At 38.0% G+C, this 19,200-nt stretch overlaps 1 protein-coding gene across 3 annotated transcripts; it reads left to right on the top strand.

Annotated features, from left to right (window-relative positions):
• Nucleotides 1–1,064: 1,064 nt before the first annotated feature.
• POLDIP3 (DNA polymerase delta interacting protein 3) lies at nt 1,065–17,984 on the top strand. Of its 3 annotated transcripts, none has more exons than XM_081956949.1 (9): nt 1,065–1,221; nt 2,134–2,521; nt 6,544–6,618; nt 7,947–8,042; nt 11,307–11,489; nt 12,940–13,017; nt 14,025–14,154; nt 14,526–14,592; nt 15,368–17,984. In XM_081956949.1, the coding sequence occupies exons 1-9, from the start codon at nt 1,109–1,111 to the stop codon at nt 15,540–15,542; spliced, it is 1,305 nt and encodes a 434-aa protein (XP_081813075.1). In that variant the 5' UTR covers nt 1,065–1,108; the 3' UTR covers nt 15,543–17,984. The 3 variants fall into 3 exon arrangements, with proteins under 3 accessions (XP_081813075.1, XP_081813074.1, XP_081813076.1); XM_081956948.1 differs by having other exon boundaries at nt 6,541–6,618; XM_081956950.1 differs by lacking the exon at nt 1,065–1,221 and adding an exon at nt 1,366–1,517 and having other exon boundaries at nt 6,541–6,618.
• The last annotated feature ends 1,216 nt before the right edge of the window (nt 17,985–19,200 follow it).

Here is a 19,200-nt window from a genome sequence, read left to right as displayed (position 1 = left end):
AAATAGTAAATGAGAGAGAATTGGTAAAGAATTGATGTGAACTTAATTTCGCTAAAATGGCATTATGTTAAGCAGTGAAAAAACAGGAGTCATGGCTTGTTGAATAAGATTACACTTAAGTGTATGTACATACACTATTGTTATTCTAAAAATAGATGGATAAATAACTTCAAATGGGCTCATATGTTTATTACTGATAGTATACAATAGAGAATGGTAAATGTTTTAATGTTCTAATTACTACCACTTACCATGTCCAGTACCAGCAGACCTGAGCTCTTCTCCAGGATATAAGTAGGGCCTGGTTGATCCTTGAAACACTAGGAAATCTCATTGTAGGTGAGACATTATGCCATAATGATTATGGTCTGGGGTGGCAAACCAGAAGCAGCATGGATATCATTTTTTCCACGTAAAATATTATTAAAAGGCAGACACTTCGTTCAGATGCAAAGATTGAGTGGACTAATGTAGGATTTAAACAGGGATTAGGTTGGTCTGTAATCCCTATAATTGAAGTAAATTAGGGAAGAGGAAGCACTACATAAATTCAAACTATAGTAAACTTCGCAAACCAAACAGCTGCAATCCCATAATGCATTTTTTTTATATTTTCACAATGGAGTTTCGGGCAGATCAGCACACCCAGGCATCCCGCTAAGTAGGCGAGTCACCACAGGGACGACCTGTACCCGCTCAAAAATTCCTCTCACATTGTTAGTGAGGACCCGGGCGTCACCCCGAATCGTTATTTTCCTTACTCATAAGTTTAAGGCATGCCGTTTTCCGCTAGAGGAGGAAAGGTGATTGGCAACAGAGTCGTTCGACATGAGGGTGAACTGTATAAGACAAAAGAAAAACGACTCTAACAATTTAAATCACTATTGTTTACCACTGACTCGCTAATATAAGAAAAATGTTTTAGAATCTGTAAAAAATATGCATCTAATATCTCATTTTATACATGCAAATTAAAATGGTGTCGCTTTGGGTTATGGGAAAGTAGCCTCCGCGAAATCTCCAATTCCTTATTACGCGTGATTTGTTTAAAGCCGCGAGAAGCCGAGACAAACGGGCGTAAGCGTGAGACCGGAAGTAGTTGCATCTCATGTCCGGGAGTCGGTCGCTGCGACTTTTCTCTGGGCCTAGAGAAAATATGGCGGATTTATCTTTGGATGAACTGATCAGGAAGCGCGGCGTCGGTGTCAATCCAAAAGGGAGGTGAGTGGAAAAAACCATCAGTCTGCAGAGAAACTACGAGGATGGAACCTGACGGCCCGCTGCCCATCGTAGCACGCAGAAAGGACCCGTACTGTGTCCGGGAGGCAAGGCCCGCCCAGAGCGACATCCTGTATTCTGATTGGCTTATCGTTTTGTCAGTCGTAACCTGCTAGAGAGTTCGGTTCTGTTGACCAGCCCTGAGCAGTGCGGGGGTGTCGGGTGGCAGGAAGGCAGCGCCGGCGGGTCTCCGGGCGAGAGGGCTACGGGACGCGGGGAGCGGAAGCAGCATGCTGTAGGTGAGGGCTGAGTTAGGAAGCTTTTCAAGGGTCCCCCCCCCAGCCCCAGTGTATCCAGCAGTCTCCCCTGCCCCCGTCTCAAGAAGGGGCTTCCGTTATAATATTCGTCTTCGTTTTAGTATTCATCTCCATAATAGTAATAGTGCAATAACATAAATGAATATTATGACTGTTTAAATGTGATTGCACCCAGACCGCACACTGTTTAACGAAAATTGGATTGAATTTAATATAAATAAAATAAGTAAAACTTGGGAGGGGGAGTGGTTTCTGTGAGCCTTTAAATACTGCAGCTTGACCTGATTTTCTTCAGTTTCTTTGGTTCTATGTAATGCAAAAAATGTGTAGCGGTGGCTAAAAACATTTTATTGACATATTATTTAAAAAGTGCATCTCTGGAAAAGCTGCAGTGCACATGGGCTATATCATTTACACTATAAACCAGTTTCAGAGACTTCTTGGAATTATGGGCAAAAACAACATGCTACATTTTCATTAAGAACTACAAATCTGCTCTGTTCAACCTTCTATGATGAATTGGAAGTATTTGATTGTGTGTGGGGTTTTTTTTTTTTAATTGAAAAACTTTAGTTAATTTGTGGCATTTCTCTTTCAGATTGAACATGAGGCCGGTCTTTGGAGGAATTAGATCTCGAATTGGAAACCAGCAAACCTTTTTAAGCAGATCATCACCCAGTGTCGGTTTTCAGCAGACATTTGATGCACGTCAAAAGATTGGTGTTACTGATGCTAGGCACAAAATTGGTGTGAAAGATGCCAGGGAGAAACTGCTTCAGAAAGACGCAAGGTTCAAAATCAAAGGGAAAGTTCAAGATGCCCGGGAGATGCTAAATTCTCGGAAACAACAGAGTATAGAAAAGGTGACAAAGGTTATTGATGCTAGAGAGAAAATTAGTTTGAAAAGAAGTGCTCCAGTTGCAGCCCCCGTGAACCCCATTGTGGAAACAGTATCTCCTGCTGTAAAGATCACAAAAACAATACAAGTAAGTTATTTTTTTTTCTGGTTTCAGGAGAAATGAGTATGTTTTTCACTGTCAAAAATATTAGCAAAAGTAAAAATGCAATTTATGTCAAACTCTTGACAGTTCATTTCAACTCTCAGAATTCTTTATAACAAGATTGTATTCATTTGTTCATTTAAATTTATTGGTCACCCAATTCCAGTAGACTTGGCTGGTATACAAAAAAAACCCACTGAGAAACAAAATTAATAGGCAGCTCAGACTGAAGCATTGCTAACAAACTCACAAAACAAAATAGGGGGCTGTTAAACAATAGGCAAACATCAATCCAGGGGCCAAAGCCAGGTTGTCAATTCTTTGTGGAACTCTAGGAGAAATAAATCCTTATCTCTGGGTGGATGCTATTCCACAGTGTGGAGGCCACCATAGAAAAGGCACGCTTCCTAGATCCTACAACATGGCAACAGAATGGACGGAACCTGGAGTACACACACTCTACTGGAGTATACTTGGCAGGTAGAAAATGATGGAGATAAGTGGTCATCCAGGTGTCCAGGACTTGTGCCATACATGGATTTACTGTTAATAACTATAACCTTGAATTGCATTCTCAAGCCAACTAACAGGCAATACAGCTTGCTTGCAATCAAGGTGCACCTATTACTGCTTGTGCCACTGCATTTTGAATCATCTATAGCTTCCATGTGGTCCCAGGGACAGCATATTGCAGTAATCAGAGCTTGAGGCAACCAGGACATGAATGATTGTCTGAAGGGTCTCCCAATCAAGGAAAGGGCACAACTGGCATACAAGATGTAGCATCTCCTGGCCACAATGGCTTCTTGCTCTTTGAGCAGTAGCTGCAATTTCACAAGAATCCCTAAGTTGCTTACTAGTTTTGACTGGGAAAGAATAGCTCCATCCAAGACCATCAAAGGATGGTGATATCATCTACCTAGAGCAGATCTCGGAAACCCACAGCTCCAGAGCCACATGTGGCTCTTTGGGCCCTCTGCTGTGGCTCCCTGTCAGGTGATCCCATCATTGTCTGGCCCCGAACCTCGCCTCCCCTCCCAGTCACTCCACCTGCCCTGAGAAGGTAAGGGCAATGGCAGCAGATGGAGACTCGCTCCATATTCCAGAGCGGGAGAGAAGCGCTTCTGTACTTGCCTCTTATTCCGGCTCTTGTTGATGCTGTACGCATCTCAGTTGCTCGGGGAGACGCATGACTTGCTCTACGCACTGAGACACTGGCTTGGCCTGGCTGTGGCTGCTGCTGCTGCTCTCATTGCCTCCATGACCTGCTCGTTGCTCTTGCAGTGCCTTGCTCAGCACACTTAAATTTAGCGCACTTCACAATGGGGGGGATGGCGTTCCCTCCTGCTCCTGGAGCCTATTATGACGCGCAGCATCGGCTGTAGCTGGACCAGGCCAGTGTCTCAGGGCAGAGAGAAAGTCATGCGCCTCCCCGAGCAACTGAGGTATGCGCAGCTCAGAATGTTGAACAGGAAGAAGGGGAATGTTGAACCCTAAGGCACTCTACCCCTCCCACCCACCCACCAGCCTGAAGAAGGAGTAAATGACTGGAGCCCAGTGCCTCCCACTTCTGATCCCCATTGTCCAGAAGGATAATATGGCCAACAAATTCAAAAGCCAGTGAGAGATTAAGGAGCGCTAGGATGGATTCACCACTCCTATCTTGGTTCTGCCAGAAGTCATCAGCAAGTGTGTCCAACCCTGTGTCTGTACTATACACTGGACTGAAGCCAGACTGAAACAGCTCCAGATTTATCGAAAAAAAATAAGGTCACAGAAGCCTTAGCAGTGGATTGCTTTTAGATGAGATCCCAATTTATCTTTCAACTATTTAAGACCAGGACATCAGTATTTTGTAAATTGCATCTGTGTCAACTGTTAAGAGGTTGTTTTCTTAACAGATGAGTAAGGATGACATTTTCCAATATTCTGAACATACAGGGACAACATTTTTGTAATGTTAGGAGAAAGCAATGCATGTAAGACATCTTTTCTCTACATCAGTGATTCCCAACCTTGGCAACTTGAAGATGTCTGGACTTCAACTCCCAGAATTCCCCAGCCAGCATCCAGACATCCAGCATTCGCTGGCTGGGGAATTCTGGGAGTTGAAGTCCAGACATCTTCAAGTTGCCAAGGTTGGGAATCACTGATCTAGATCAAATATGAGGAACTTGCTCTTTCAGGGTCATTCACCATAAAAAAATAATATTTTTCTTAATGCAGTGTTCCAAATGTATGGGGAATACTACTGCAGTTAAGTTTATAATAGATATAGATATTTATTTTACCTACATCTAAGAATTTCATATGAATTGTATAGAACTGCATTATTTATATGACAAATTTGTAATCTCTCCTGTGTTTTCCTCTTGTATAAATTTCAGCAAGAGGGGCAAACTGGTGCGGTATAGCTGTTTGGGGCTTCAATTCTTATCAAGACAGTATGAGCAGTATCTAGAGAGCATCGAGTTCATACCCTTATGGTTATATGAAAAATTATATAAAGCATTGATTTAGGTTGTATCTTGAGTAAACAAAGCAGTGCTTTATTTATTTTTTAAATAAGATTCCTTGAGTTGAACTAGGCTTCTGGTGATTGCCTCTATGCAGTTTTTTTGGCAGTATATGGAAGTATGTGTTTTAAGAAATCTAGCTGATAGTTTTGCAATTCCCAGGTTTTTTTTTCTTTGACAACTTTGATCACAACCAACTCTGTTTAGTTCCTACAACCAGCCAAGGTTGGCTGGGTGCTATCACTCACTGAGGCAGATTTTTTTATGAGTTTGAGATAAGATGCCACTTGATGGTTCTGTTAATTTCACTAAGCACACCATAAGAGAGAAAAGGGAAGCTAGACTATATCTCTTGAAACAGAAAAGATATTCTGTAAATATTTAATATTGCACCACTCAGGAAGATGGCAGGTTGATACAAATGCATCATCCTGCTGTCTGGTTCACAACACCATATTGTTCAGTAATTTTCAGTTTTACCACAGAAACAATGGTATATTGTGCACACAAAGATGATAACATATGCATATACATATTTATCAAAATGCTTGGAGAGATATCTTAACATCCTAAAGGTATTATGCCATCTCACCTGCTATCAGAAGGAGAAGGGATTAGCTTAGCACTTTTGTCTTCTCCAGTTTTATGCTAGAAGCGCCCCAATCTTCTTTTTCTCTGTGCCAGGTAGTCAAACTCTATGACATGTTAAAATGTCATCCAATTCTTCTTCCTCCTTTGTTCAATTGTAATCCAGAAATTGTCAACTTAAAAATGTGGAGTCAAACAAATCCCAACAATTTCCTTTCACTTTTTAAGTTCCATTGTAGGGCAGAAGCAATAGCCTGCTCCACAGAGGCTGATTGATCATGGTAAATATATTGAGTTCTGACTGTAGAACTTGTTTTAAAAACCAAGCAGTTACTTTTAATCAGCCGAGTCCTTTTCGGGAGAGGGGGCGGTCTAGAAATTCGAAGAAAATAAAATAAATAAATAAAGCCTGATGCCATTGAGTTAGAGTTTGTCTTACAGTAAAAAGTACAGTGATTTTTCCCCAGAGTTTTGTTATCATATCTCACAAATGAAACCAGGCTGATTCCAAATATCTGAATAAAAATCAGAGAAAGCTGGGGTAATGATTCTGTAAAGCATGAGCCTTCTCTGGGAATCTTCACAAAAAGTTTGGAAGCAGAACACAATTATGGGACAAAGCAGTTCCTGCAATTATACTTTCCTTTTTAATAGTACAACATTATTTGCGTAATTTCTAGATCACATTAAAAAGGCTTTTATTACAGTTAGTGGAGAAGATTGTAGAATAATGCATTTTAAAAATGCTTCAAAAATTTTGGTAAAGAAGTAATTGGTCTGTTATTAGAAGCACTAAAGATTAATAATTCACATTTTTGTAATCTTCCTTGAATTAACTCTAGAAGTTGATATATCCTTTGCTAATTTTATCTTTTTCCTCTTCTCCTACCCCAATAACAGCAGAAGGCTACAATTCCATCACATGCTCATTCTGCAGGTATGAAGGTCAACATCATGAATAATCATACCCACAAAGAGGTGCGTGTCTTTACATAACTGTCAGTTCAACCTATTTTTATACATTTTGCTACTCCAAATGCAATGTTGACAAATCATTGGAAGCATCTGCTTTGGAGTTATTCTGTATAGATCTGTGTGTCTCAGCTGTATGGTATCTTTAGTTTTGCAGTGTTAAGAAGCTATTAGGGTACATCAGGAAATGGCTCAGCAGAGCCAAATCTTCTCTTCTAATCCACTCATCAAGAGGGCTGGCAAAGGTTCCCCTTCTTCATGAGATTGATGGGCTATGGGTGAAATGACAAGCTTTCTGCATGATAACTTCCACACTATGAAATAGTTCTTGCCTAGAGTTCCCTGGGATAGGGATTGGCTTATAAGTACCATCCAACTCTTAAATATTGCCATTCTCCACTATTGTGATACTTAATGGCTAATGGCCGAGAGATAATGGAAGATATTGACACAACTACTTTGATTGTCTTTGGCTTACCTGCTATCATTTCACAAAATAATAGTTAAGTATTGAGTTGAGCCAAAGTAAATAAATATTTCTGCATTTAAGGTGCTTGTTTTTGAGAATTTAAGATGCTATGTAGAACAGAATATTGTATAGCATCCATAGTAAGTGAAAAACAGTAAGTAGTAACTCAGCCTTCAACATTATTTTCATTGAATGGAAAACTCAACTTGGCTGCAAAGATCAATATATTAATTATGAAATGTTTCTTGTAATCAGTAGAAAAGAAAAGGCACCCCATATTGGAGTGCCAATCCTAAAGGAGTCATAAACACTCCTCTTCCATTACCTATCTTCATTTCAGAAACCACACATAAATGTAAAAGTCCAATTAATACAATAATCAGTTTGTCACTTAAAATGTGAATTATAGCATAAATGAGCCATCTTCTGCTTCACTGTAAGTATTGTCACACTTTCCTGGGTTTCTAAATAGTTTTTGATATTACCCGATGAACAGTTTTAAAGCATTTCAGTAAGTAAGCAATACATGGATGGAAAAGTTTATATTTGTGTATTAAAATAGCCTTCATATGCAGCACAAATTTCTTCAGAATTGCGATATCGCCACGTCTGTTTCACCTCTGAAGAGTATTATACTCAGAAAAATTGGTTGATTAATTTGTGCTCTAACATATACCGTATCAGTTTAAAAAGAACATGCATATTTTGAAGCAGATTTGAAGTCCATAACAGCGTACTTGTTGAGGTTAGCTTTTACTTCAACACAACCTCGTCTCTTTAAGATATCCATTTTGCAGCTACAGTGTAAAATATTCGGTTAATTATTTCCATTATAAAAATTATATCAACTTATTTTCTGTTTTAGTGCCTATACGATACAGAGGAGGAGGATGAAACTGCATCTCCCTTTCCCAACAAACAGATGAAAATCACAGCAACGAATAGCTTCCTGAACAACGCAGTAAGGCTCTGGTTTTGTAATCTTTTTTCTTTTCTGCCTTTAGTGGGCATGTACATATGTACCTATGTACGATAAATATGCTTTCTCTCTGTTCATATTGGATGAATATCATTTTTCCAGCTTTCAGATTTGTACATTTTTGCACCTATTCTAGGACAAGGTGACAATTACCTGTATCTGTGGCAGATGTAGAGCCTCATAGAATTAACATGCCATTAATTTCTCTTTCCATCTTTTGAACTAGCTAGTAATTGAAATATGTTCAGATTCCATTGTATTGCAAACTAACTCTGTCCTTCATCATTCTGGTGAAATATAGTTAAGGAGGCAAGAGGAAAGTTCTCTTTGGTAATCTAATCTTGTGTTTTACTGTCAAATCACCACAGTTTTGGGATATAATTTATGATGTTGTCTTGAAAGTCCATATTATTGTGATGATATGGACTTTCAAGACAACTTATTATTATGTTATAAATGATTGATCATGTTGACGCTCATGCATTGTGCAAAGCCACTAAATATTATATTATATTATATATTATAAATTAATACCATGCATGAGCCCAGTCAATATATTTTGGTGGAAGGTATGTTGCAAGTCAATTACAGAATGATCTCTAAAAATGTTGCTTCGTTTTTACCTCTTTATCAGTAAAAAAGAAGGAAGTCGTCATTCTTTGCTGAACTAGACTACAAATGCTCTTATTATTTACCTTAAGAACCATATTTTATGAAATATAGTCAAAGGTCCTTCAAAATAACTTAAGCAAAAGCATGAAAGGAAGTCTCAGTGTCCATGTTCAATGTAACTAATCATGTGTCACTTAATTATGTTCAGGGTAAAATAAGCTATAGTTTAAAAAACCTATTTATACCTTAGTAGTATTGGTTGCCTTAAAGGAATTATTGTGATAAATAGGCTGTGGGTTTCAACCAAAATTAGTGATCTGTGCTTAAGTCATTTTGTTTGCTTACTATTCTATCTTCCTACCTACTTATATGCCACCTCAATGGCTGATGTAACTCTAGATGGCTTACATATTAAGATTAAAATAACAGAATTAAAGCAAATAAAAGAATAACAATCAAATGCTAAGAATAACTACAGGACTTCAGAGGAAAGAATCAAATTCAAAGATTAAAATATGATACCAGGGAGTAGATTATCTCATCCTATCATCCATTTTTGTTTTTATAGTTTTAACTCTGAAGCTGTGTAACAAAATTACATACAGTAATCCAGAAAGATTCCTGCTGTAATTTTAGAATATATAATTCAATTTTGTGATAAAGAGAGTTGGTGGGAAGGGAGATTATGTTTTCAGCATACTAGAATATATTTTCTGGACAAATAATATCACATTAGAATTCAGTATTCTATTACAGTCCAGAGGCCGGGGAGTTTTCTACAAAAAGTTTTAAAAGTTTCATGAATAAAAATAAGCAGGGTTAAATGGGTAAATCAGATCCCACATTGTATGCTAAGATTTTTAGGAAGGAATAAAACATAAGAGATTTCTTATGCTTGATTAAAACTACACCAACACCTGGTTTGAACATTTATTCAGTGACTCTACATTTACGGTATTTTTTGGAGTATATGACAAACCTTTTTCCCTCAAAAAAGAGGCTGAAAATCTGGGTATGTCTTATACACTGTATATAGCTTTTTTTGCCTCCCAAAACACCGCCCCCTTCACCAAAATGGCCGTGCGTAGCTTGTAGGAAGCTTTTAGAGAGGTCCTGGGGGCTGGGGAGGGCAGAAATGAGCAAAAAACAGCCCGTTTTTCCCCAGCCCCCAGGAGCACTAGAGAAGCTTCCTAAAGGCTATCCATGCCCTTTTTTTTTTAAAACGAAAAACGGCCCGCTTTCATGAAAAACGGGCCATTTTTTGCTCGTTTTTGCCCTCCCCCCCCCCCGAGCACTCTGCAAGCCCCCTAAAAGACTATTAATGCCTTTTGGGGGGGGGGAACGGGCCCGTTTTCACAAAAAATGGGCTGTTACGAGGTGGTTTGCAGAGTGCAAAAACTTTTTGATTTGCCTCTTCAAAACTTTGGGGTGTCTTATACTCCCGTGGAGAATAATATGGTAGCTAACTTTTATTAAATCACAAGTAGCTTGAGTTCACAAATATATCTGAAATGCAGAGAAACCATATTGTGCCTTAATACGATGCATAAATCTTTGGCTTGCTGGTATAATAAGGCTGTCCAGCACCTTGAAATAAATCCAAAGAATTGCCTGGGTCCTTTTGTAAGCATAGCATATCTCTGTTATTTACTAAAGTAGCCCAATCTTTTTCAAACTTTTGTGAAAACAGTGGTGGTAATTTTAAAAAATATTAAAGTTAAAGTAAGTTCTTTTTTCTTGCTTAACGTTTTATTGAGTAGTTAAAGTAACTCTTTTGTAGACGAATTATCAAGAAAGATGGAGCTTATTCTTTTTTTGCAATGTTGTTATGATCTTAGTGTAATTTCTCATGAGCTAATTGTTCTGATTCATATATTTTTTGTTGTTCTAACAGTCTTAAGTTATTTTCTGCCCACAGACTTAAAATCTATAAATAAACAGGGCTTATACTAATTAATGTTCTTTGGACTGTCTGTTTGTAGTATAAAAATATATACCGGTATATTTTAAAATATATTTACGAATATATTTTAACATTTTTTGCCTATCCTTTATTAAGATTGTTGCTTCATTTTGTTTCAGATATATCTGAAAAATGATAAATAGTTGAAAAATAGTTTACTTTTAGTTGCTATACTTTGCTCAGCCATTTTGTACCTTTTTGTTGTCCTCTATCCTATAATTATATTACAAGAATTGTTTGAATTGCCTCCTTTGTTGTAACTGGAACTATGTGATTTTTAAAAAAATATTCTAAATTAGATGAAACATTTACTGATAGAGGCAGTGTATTTCATTAAGCTTACTCTGGTGTGTGACATTTTTAGAAAGACTAAAGTATAATAGTGTAATAAAATTAAAGCTTTATTTTTTAAAAAAAACATGAAATGCTTCAGTTTTTACTACGGTCTAAAACTCCAGCTAGCAGGTCCTTGTTAGACGAAAACGAAAGGATATATTGTGGGTTAGCTTAATTCAACAGCTATAAGTCTTGTCTAGACGATATGAGTTTCTTCCTGCAGCTACATTGTCTGACATGAGAGATCTTGCTATGTAATACTATTTGGCTTTTGCTGTTTGGAAGAAAAGGAATTGCTTCCAACATTTCCAATATTTCATGTTTTGTTTGTGCAGGCTGGACACAGTGGCAACAAGTTTTCTCTCTCAAAGACAGTCCCTCTCACAAAAGTTGTCCAGAATGATGCATATGTAGCTCCCCCAGTTCCGTCTCCCCCCATCCAAACAAAGGCCCTCACAAACATGTCTAGAACCTTAGTGACCAAGGAGGAACCTCCTAAAGAGCCTACAGTGGTTGAGGTGAGTTGAAGATTTGGAGGTGGGATGTCTTTGTTTGCTCTCCATAGAATTGTAAAATTCTTTTAAAATTAATTTTAGTCTAAAATGAGATATGTTATATCCTTTTTCCAAATACAGAGATGCAAACATGAGGTTACCAAAGCACCTACAAGGTGTTGTTCCCAGAAAATTCCAGAGAACTATATTTAATTATGCTGAATTGTGATTAAATTAAATTGCATTTAGTTTTTGGCTTGCTCCATTTTTTGACATGGCAGTTTCCTTCATGCCACCGATAACTGTGTGTGTTTCAATTATGAATGGGCTCTCCCCAACCCCAATCAAAGGGCAGAATTGTATATAACATGAGCTATTTGTGGAATCCAATATAACTTTGTGTTGACTGAATATGCTTTATATGGTGGTTGGATATTAGTTAGAAGAAATACAGGTAGTCCTTAACCTGTGACCACAATTGATCCCAAAATTTCTGTTGTTAAGCAAGATGGTTATTAACTGAACTTTGCCCCATTGTACGACCTTTTTGCCAAAATTGTTAAGTGAATCCCTTAATCTTTGCAGTTCTTCAGTTGGTAACATGAAGGCCACAAAAGGCCATCACATGATCCCAGGGCACTGCATCTGTCATAAATACCATATTTTTCGGAGTATAAGACGCACTGGAGTAGAAGGCGCACCAAGATTTTGAAGAGACAAATTTTTTAAAAAAGGTTTTGCACTCTGCAGACCTCCCCAAAAAGGCCCATTTTTCATGAAAACAGCCCCGTTTTTTGCCCCCAAAAAGGCCATGCATAGCCTTTAGGAGGCTTGTAAAGTGCTGCTGGGGGGGGGGGGGGAACCCAACAAAAAAAGGCTCGTTTTTCACAAAAATGGGAGCATCTTTTGTCAAAAAAGGGCATGCATAGCCTTTAGGAGGCTTATATAATGCTCCTGGGGGTGGGGTGGGGTGGGGTGGGATGGGGTGGGGGACAAAGACAATTAAAAAAACAACCCATTTTTCACTCATTTTTGCCCTCCCCAGCCCCCAGGAGCACTCTGCAAGGCTCCTAAAGGCTATGCACGGCATTTTTGCAAAAGGGGTGGCGTTTCCGGAGACCAAAAGTGCTGCATTCAGTGTATAAGACACACCCAGATTTTCACCCTCCTTTTTGAGGGAAAAAGGTACGTCTTATACTCTGAAAAATATGGTACATGCCAATTGCCAAAGCATCTGAATTCTGATCATGTAACCATGGGGATGCTGCAATGGACATGTGAAAAAAGTCATACATCACTTTTTTCAATGCTGTTGTAACTTCAGTCATCTAAACAAATGATTGTAACTTAAGGACTACCTGCATTCTGATATTGTAGAAATTTAACTGTAGACTAGCTTTTCACTTTGCTTGTGTGCATTATTACATCACTAATGTTTCCTCTATTGCTGATGTTTGCCCTATTTTTATTATAGCCAGCCTTCAGTCCTTTAGAGGGTACTAAGATGACTGTGAATAATTTACACCCCCGCGTTACAGAAGAGGATATTGTTGTGAGTATTGTTTATTTTTCAAGTCTAAGAGTACAGATAATTTTCAACTTATAAACACAATTGGGACCAGAATTTCCATTAGAGATTGGTGCTGTCATAATGCAAATCACCATATGATTGGACCCGGTTTTATGACCATTTCTACCATGGTCATTAAGCAAATCATGTGGTTATTAAGCAAATCCAGCAACCCCAGTTGATGCTTATTGTCAGAAACTGGGAGGGAAGGTCACAAATCGCAGTCATATGACCACAAAATGCTGCAATTGGTTTTATGTGCAAGATGGTTGCTAAGCACCCAAATTCCGATCACATACTTTGAGGTTGGTGCAACTGGTGCAACAGTGCGAGGATAGGTCGTTAATAACTTTTTTCAAGATTGTTGTGACTTTGAAATGTTGTTAAATGAACAGTCATAAGTCAAGGAGTGCCTGTAGCCTGTTTTCTGAATATTTCCATTAAATAGTGTAATGAAGGACATGTTTTTTTAGAACTTTTTATCAAAAGGTGACTAAGTAACCTACTTAAGTTGGTCTCCTTCATGCCTAAAGGGGTCCCGACCCACAGGTTGAGTACCGCTGCCTTAGATATTTCAAATGTACAATGATTTAAACACCAGAAGGAATTTAATAGTTCCAAGAAAAGCCTTATTTGTGTGACACTGTACAAAAGCCTAGAATTCTTCAGTTTGTTGTAAGCTTGACACTATATAAGTATATAGTAGTTTCAAAATCTAAGGAATCTAGAATATTTATAACATGCAGGCAATTCTGTAGCATATCACTGATAGACCTTTTTTTTGCTATAATGCAGAAACTCTTCAATACTAGATGTTTTGTTACCACAAATTTAATTTACTTATAATAAGACTTCATAAATACAAAAACTGGAAGAGACATACATTAGGTAGTATCTAAATCTAGCATCTTGCTGCAATTGCTTTAACAATCCTGTCTTGTTCAAAGCTATGGCAATACTATATTCCAAACCAACAACTTCTTCCTCAGGAATTGTTCTGTGTGTGTGGTGCCCTGAAGCGAGCTCGTCTAGTGAACCCTGGGATGGCTGAAGTTGTGTTTGTGAAAAAGGAAGATGCCATCACTGCATATAAGAAATACAACAACAGATGCTTAGATGGTGAGCATGAACCTCTCGTGAAAGGTTGAGCTTTTCTTTCTTTTTTCTTGCTTTGTTGCAAAACACTTCCAACGTTTTCAGGGAAGCAAAGAATCAAACAATAAAAAATATTTCTATTTTACCAGAATTTTAGAATACATTTTTGCAGTTGGAATTTCTCAGATTAACAGTGATTTTTCTTTTTATTATCAAGAGGAGAAAAATTATGGAACCAATGCTTCTGACACTGAATGTAAAGTGAGGAAAAAGTGAAAGGATGAATATGATCCAGATTATGATTTTCCAGAATGTGTGCCACCTTAGCAACAATTCTGATAGCCAGTACTTTATTGCATCTTTTGATGTTATCATGTGTTTTTTTTTCTCACTAGGACAACCAATGAAATGTAATCTTTACATTAATGGAAATGTCATCACATCAGACCAGCCTATTTTGCTGTAAGTGTATTTACAGTCATAAAATTAAAGATATTTAAGTACAGAATATAAATATAAGATGTAAATAAATTTTGCTTCTCTTAGATTATCAGCCTGAAAACTATTTGAGTTCAGCTTTATAATTACAATACAATAGCAGAGTTGGAAGAGACCTTGGAGGCCTTCTAGTCCAACCCCCTGCCTAGGCAGGAAACCCTATACCGTTTCAGACAAATGGCTATCCAACATCTTCTTAAAGACTTTCAGTGTTGGGGCTTTCACAACTTCTGGAGGCAAGCAGTTCCACTGATTAATTGTTCTAACTGTCAGGAAATTTCTCCTCAGTTCTAAGTTGCTTCTTTCCTTGATTAGTTTCCACCCATTGCTTCTTGTTCTACCCTCAGGTGCCTTGGAGAATAATTTGACTCCCTCTTCTTTGTGGAAATCCCTGAGATATTGGAACACAGCTATCATGTCTCCCCTAGTCCTTTGTTTCATTAAACTAGACATAGCCAGAGTTTCAGCAACCGTTCTTTATGTTTTAGTCTCCAGTCCCCTAATCATCTTTGTTGCTCTTCTCTGCACTCTTTCTAAAGTCTCCACATCTTTTCTCTAATTTTTATCTAATTGATAGCAAGCATTTCATTCCTGATTATCACTCAGTGTTGGAGCTTTTAGCATTTTTAATTTTGTTCCCCATTTTTCTTTTCATTATATAAAAAAATAAACACTATTGCTTGAGTCTACAGTCTGTCAGGAGGCTAAATATAATATTATTTCTTGTAACTTTGCCTAGTCGATTGAGTGACACTCCTTCAGTGAAGAAAGAAATTGAACCACGTCGGACAAGCACAGGAACATCTTCAAATCCCCCGGCTGAAGTGGATCCTGACACCATCTTAAAGGCACTCTTCAAATCCTCGGGGACTTCTGCTACTGTGCAGCCTACAGAGTTCAAAATCAAACTTTGAAAAGTAGCAATCAAAAGTGGACTAGTAAACTGAGTGTGGAAAATTGGGAGACATGGGAACACAATTGTTGTGTCGGACTGCACTCAAACCTTTGTTTTTCTACAGTTGCTACCTTTCCTGTACAGTAGTGTTCCCCTAAATGTGTTTGTTCTGTTTTCATAGTTGGAATTTTTGTCCCAATATTTCTAATTGAATAATTTCCCCTTTCTCTACTGAAATCTGTATCACCATATAACTCTTCCTTTATTACATCTGCCTCCCCACTGCCGTATCCAGCCAGTTAAAAGTACACCTAGTTAAAGGTGTTAGAAGCATCTATTGTGACTTTCATTCTTTTAGTAAAAAAGGTGACCCTTTTGCTTTACACAACTAATAAACATTTCATTTCAATAGATCTGTGTCTGTGGAAGAGACTTGATATAATATTGTACTCCCAGGCATTGATAATAGCTCTTCTGCTACTCTAAAATTGGTAAAAAGGAAGCAGCAAAGGAAATATTCATGCAGCAACTAATGGAAGAGATTATGAAGGAGTGGGAATATGTACAAGTATATAACATATTCTGCACTACTTTCATTGCCATGTATTCATGTTGTTAATATGTTGATGGAGGAATATTGTTGTGAACTTCAGGATGTTACACAGAAGTGCTTTTCCTATGGATTTGTTTGAATGCCAGTAAAGTACTTAGCTTCATTATCTAGTATTTATATTATTTTCCAATTTTTGATATGAAGATCTACACTGCAGAAGAAAATATTGAACATGTCCCAATTAAACAGCACACAATAGAAAATGATACTGTAAACTCTTTTTACATGGTGCTTTAGAATCACAAGTAGAGGCCTCTTCTAGCCCTGATGTCAATAGAATTCAAATCAGACCTTTATTTTGTTAACATTTTTTTTTTTGAGATGTTGGCTCTAAAACAGTTGTCCATAATATAATTCAATGCCATTTTCTCTCAGGCTGCAAAACAGCTGATCACTTAGCAATTGATTGTCAAATATGAAAAGAAGGACTAGGGGTTGACATAAAGCAGTCTTCCAGTATCTAAGAGGCTACCACAAAGAAAAGAAGGATCAGCCTATTCTCCAAAGCACCTGAAGGCAGAATAAGCAGCAATGGGTGATAACTAATCAAGGAAAGAATCAATCTAGAACTAAGAAATTTCCTGACAGAACAATCAGTGAAACTTGAGAATTTGTGGGTGCTTCCACAGTGTAGGTTTTTAAGAAGAGATTGGACCATTTGTCTGAAATGGCACAGGTAGTCCTTGACTTACAACCACAATTGAGCCCAAAATTTCTGTTGCTAAGTGAGACACTTGTTAAGTGAGTTTTGCCCCATTTTACAATCTTTCATGCCAGTTATGTGAATCACTGCAGCTGTTAAGTTACTAACATGGTTATTTAAGTGAATCTGGCTTCCCACTGACTTTGCTTGTCAGAAGGTTGCAAAATGGGATCACATTCCAACCAGGACACTCCAGCTGTCTCAGGTATTTGGATTTGGCTCCCGTCACCATGCAGATGCTGGAATGGTTGTAAATGTGAAAAATGGTCATAAGTCACTTTTTAAAATGCCATTGTAAGTTCATAGTCACTAAATGAACTGTTGTAAGTCAAGGACTACTCTCCTGCTTGAGCAGGGGGTTGAAGTAGAAGACCTCCAGGGTCACTTCCACCTCTGTTATTCTATTATTTGAAATATCGATAGAAAACACCCCCCAATTTGTTCTTCAGGAGTTATTTGTATAAAATATATCCCTAAGTCCTTTTCTCTGGATAAGATTTTGCTGCTGCCATGTAGCACTATTTTTATGAAAAAGTGGTAAGGGCCCCTTAGATGAATTATTTGACATAAAATAGAGAAAGGCGGGCAGTGAAAGAAGTTATCTAAAACTAGGATGTACTTTATGTCCATGTGCAATTTTACCTGATATACAAATTTTTGCTAAAGATTTTTTAAAAATCTTTTTTTAAAGATACCATGATCATCTTTATGACCATGATAACAAAGTGAAATAGCACTGGATAACTCCTTGGACATTGGATTTTTGTTCTCTTAATTGCAGGATTTAAACATTTTCATGTGTGCTAAAATCCTCTAGTAACAGCTTATTCCACTGTAAGCCTGATGCTCAGTAGTTGCTCTTCATTCTGTATAGTATCTGGGTTTAATCTTGACATGGCAGTCAAATTATATACTTCAGGATATGAATCATTATTTCCTGTGGAATTTGATAATCTCAATTATTAATTTTGGAAAAATCATATTTACTCTTACTGGAGAAATGTACTTTTGAACAAACCGGTACTTTTTGTGCAGAAATGCTATTCCTTGTGTCTGTCCTTCATTAACAGCAGTGGGGTTGGTTACAGAGGTTAACCTGAGGACATGATGTAATGTGTTTCTGAATAAATACTGTATTTGTTATACAGGGAATACTCTACATTCTTTTCTTTTAAAAATACAAAACAAAGTTTGTAATGTTTAATAAGGGGAGTGCTTCTAAACAACAGCTGATAGCATAAGGAAATGGGCTTGTTCATTACTCTCCTATGGATGAGGATTTTTACTCTAAATTTGCAGATCAACTTCACCCTTAGATACTGCTTTGCATATTCAGGAAGATTTTGATGGGAGTTGTTTGAGAAATCAGAATGGTGATTAAAACAACTACGTGAGATATAATACCCATAATCTATGATGTTTAACGGTTTACATTTAAAATGACCTTACAATTCCATTACAATGCAAACTTTATTATATTTAAACTGAGGATACTGACACACTTTGACCCCAATTAGCTGGAGGCCCCAAGCCAACTACGACAACTTAATAGGGATAAGTCTCATCAATAACCAATTCCTTTGTATACGTGATGTACAATGGCAATAAAGACTATACTACTATCAGAATCCTTTTCAGATTCCTGAAAAAAGCCGGAAAAAAATAGCAACACGGAGTCGCTTCCCTATTGTTGGGAAGTCACCAGAAATTTTCCTCATCTTGAAAGGAAAATCTTTCACATAACGATATCCCCATCCGATCAAACCGAAGGAATTCTATGTGGACGTCTCTCTCTCTCTCTCTCTCACACACACACACACACACCGAGGGCTTTCTACGATGCTTTTTTTTTTTTAAATGTAACGCTGGGCGCCTCGCTATAAGTTTTCAGCTCCAAAATTAACCCTGGAAACTCGTCTCCCTTGTGATTTTCGCCTCCGAATCTTCCGTTTCCAGAATCTTCCCTTTCCTCGCCGATTAGGAACATTTCGTGAACGTGAAAATAGGCTTTGAAAAAGGGGGGCTCGTGTCACTTCTCGCCCCTCTCTCTCTCTAAAACAGCTCTGCAACTTTAAGACTTGTGGACTTCAACTTCCAGAATTCCTCAGGCAGCCATTCTGGCTGAGGAATTCTGGGAGTTGAAGTCCACAAGTCTTAAAGTTGCCAATGTGTGCAGACCCCTGCTCTAAAACCTTCTTCTAAAAAAAAAGGCAACAGGGCGGCCCATGGCTAACCCAGTTCAGACACCTGCGTAGGCCTGGGTCTCCGGAAACAAAGCCCCTTCTGGGCTGTGGGATTTCGTTCCGGGCAAACAGTTGCGCTTCACAAACAAATCCGCCCCAAGGCTGCGCAGATGGCAGG

This window comes from Natrix helvetica (assembly GCF_964273705.1).
Source record: "Natrix helvetica genome assembly, chromosome: 6".
Taxonomy (NCBI): Eukaryota; Metazoa; Chordata; class Lepidosauria; order Squamata; family Natricidae; genus Natrix; species Natrix helvetica.
The sequence above is the reverse complement of the archived record's forward strand: the minus strand, read 5'-3'. Positions and strand labels throughout refer to the sequence as shown.

Excerpts from the sequence above, each read along its gene's own strand:
- POLDIP3 (XM_081956948.1), top strand. The coding sequence starts at position 1,109 with ATGTCCGGGAGTCGGTCGCTGCGACTTTTCTCTGGGCCTAGAGAAAAT. Across the intron at positions 8,043-11,306 it reads ATAGCTTCCTGAACAACGCA|GCTGGACACAGTGGCAACAA; the intron begins GTAAGGCTCTGG and ends TTGTTTGTGCAG. Across the intron at positions 14,593-15,367 it reads TCAGACCAGCCTATTTTGCT|TCGATTGAGTGACACTCCTT; the intron begins GTAAGTGTATTT and ends AACTTTGCCTAG.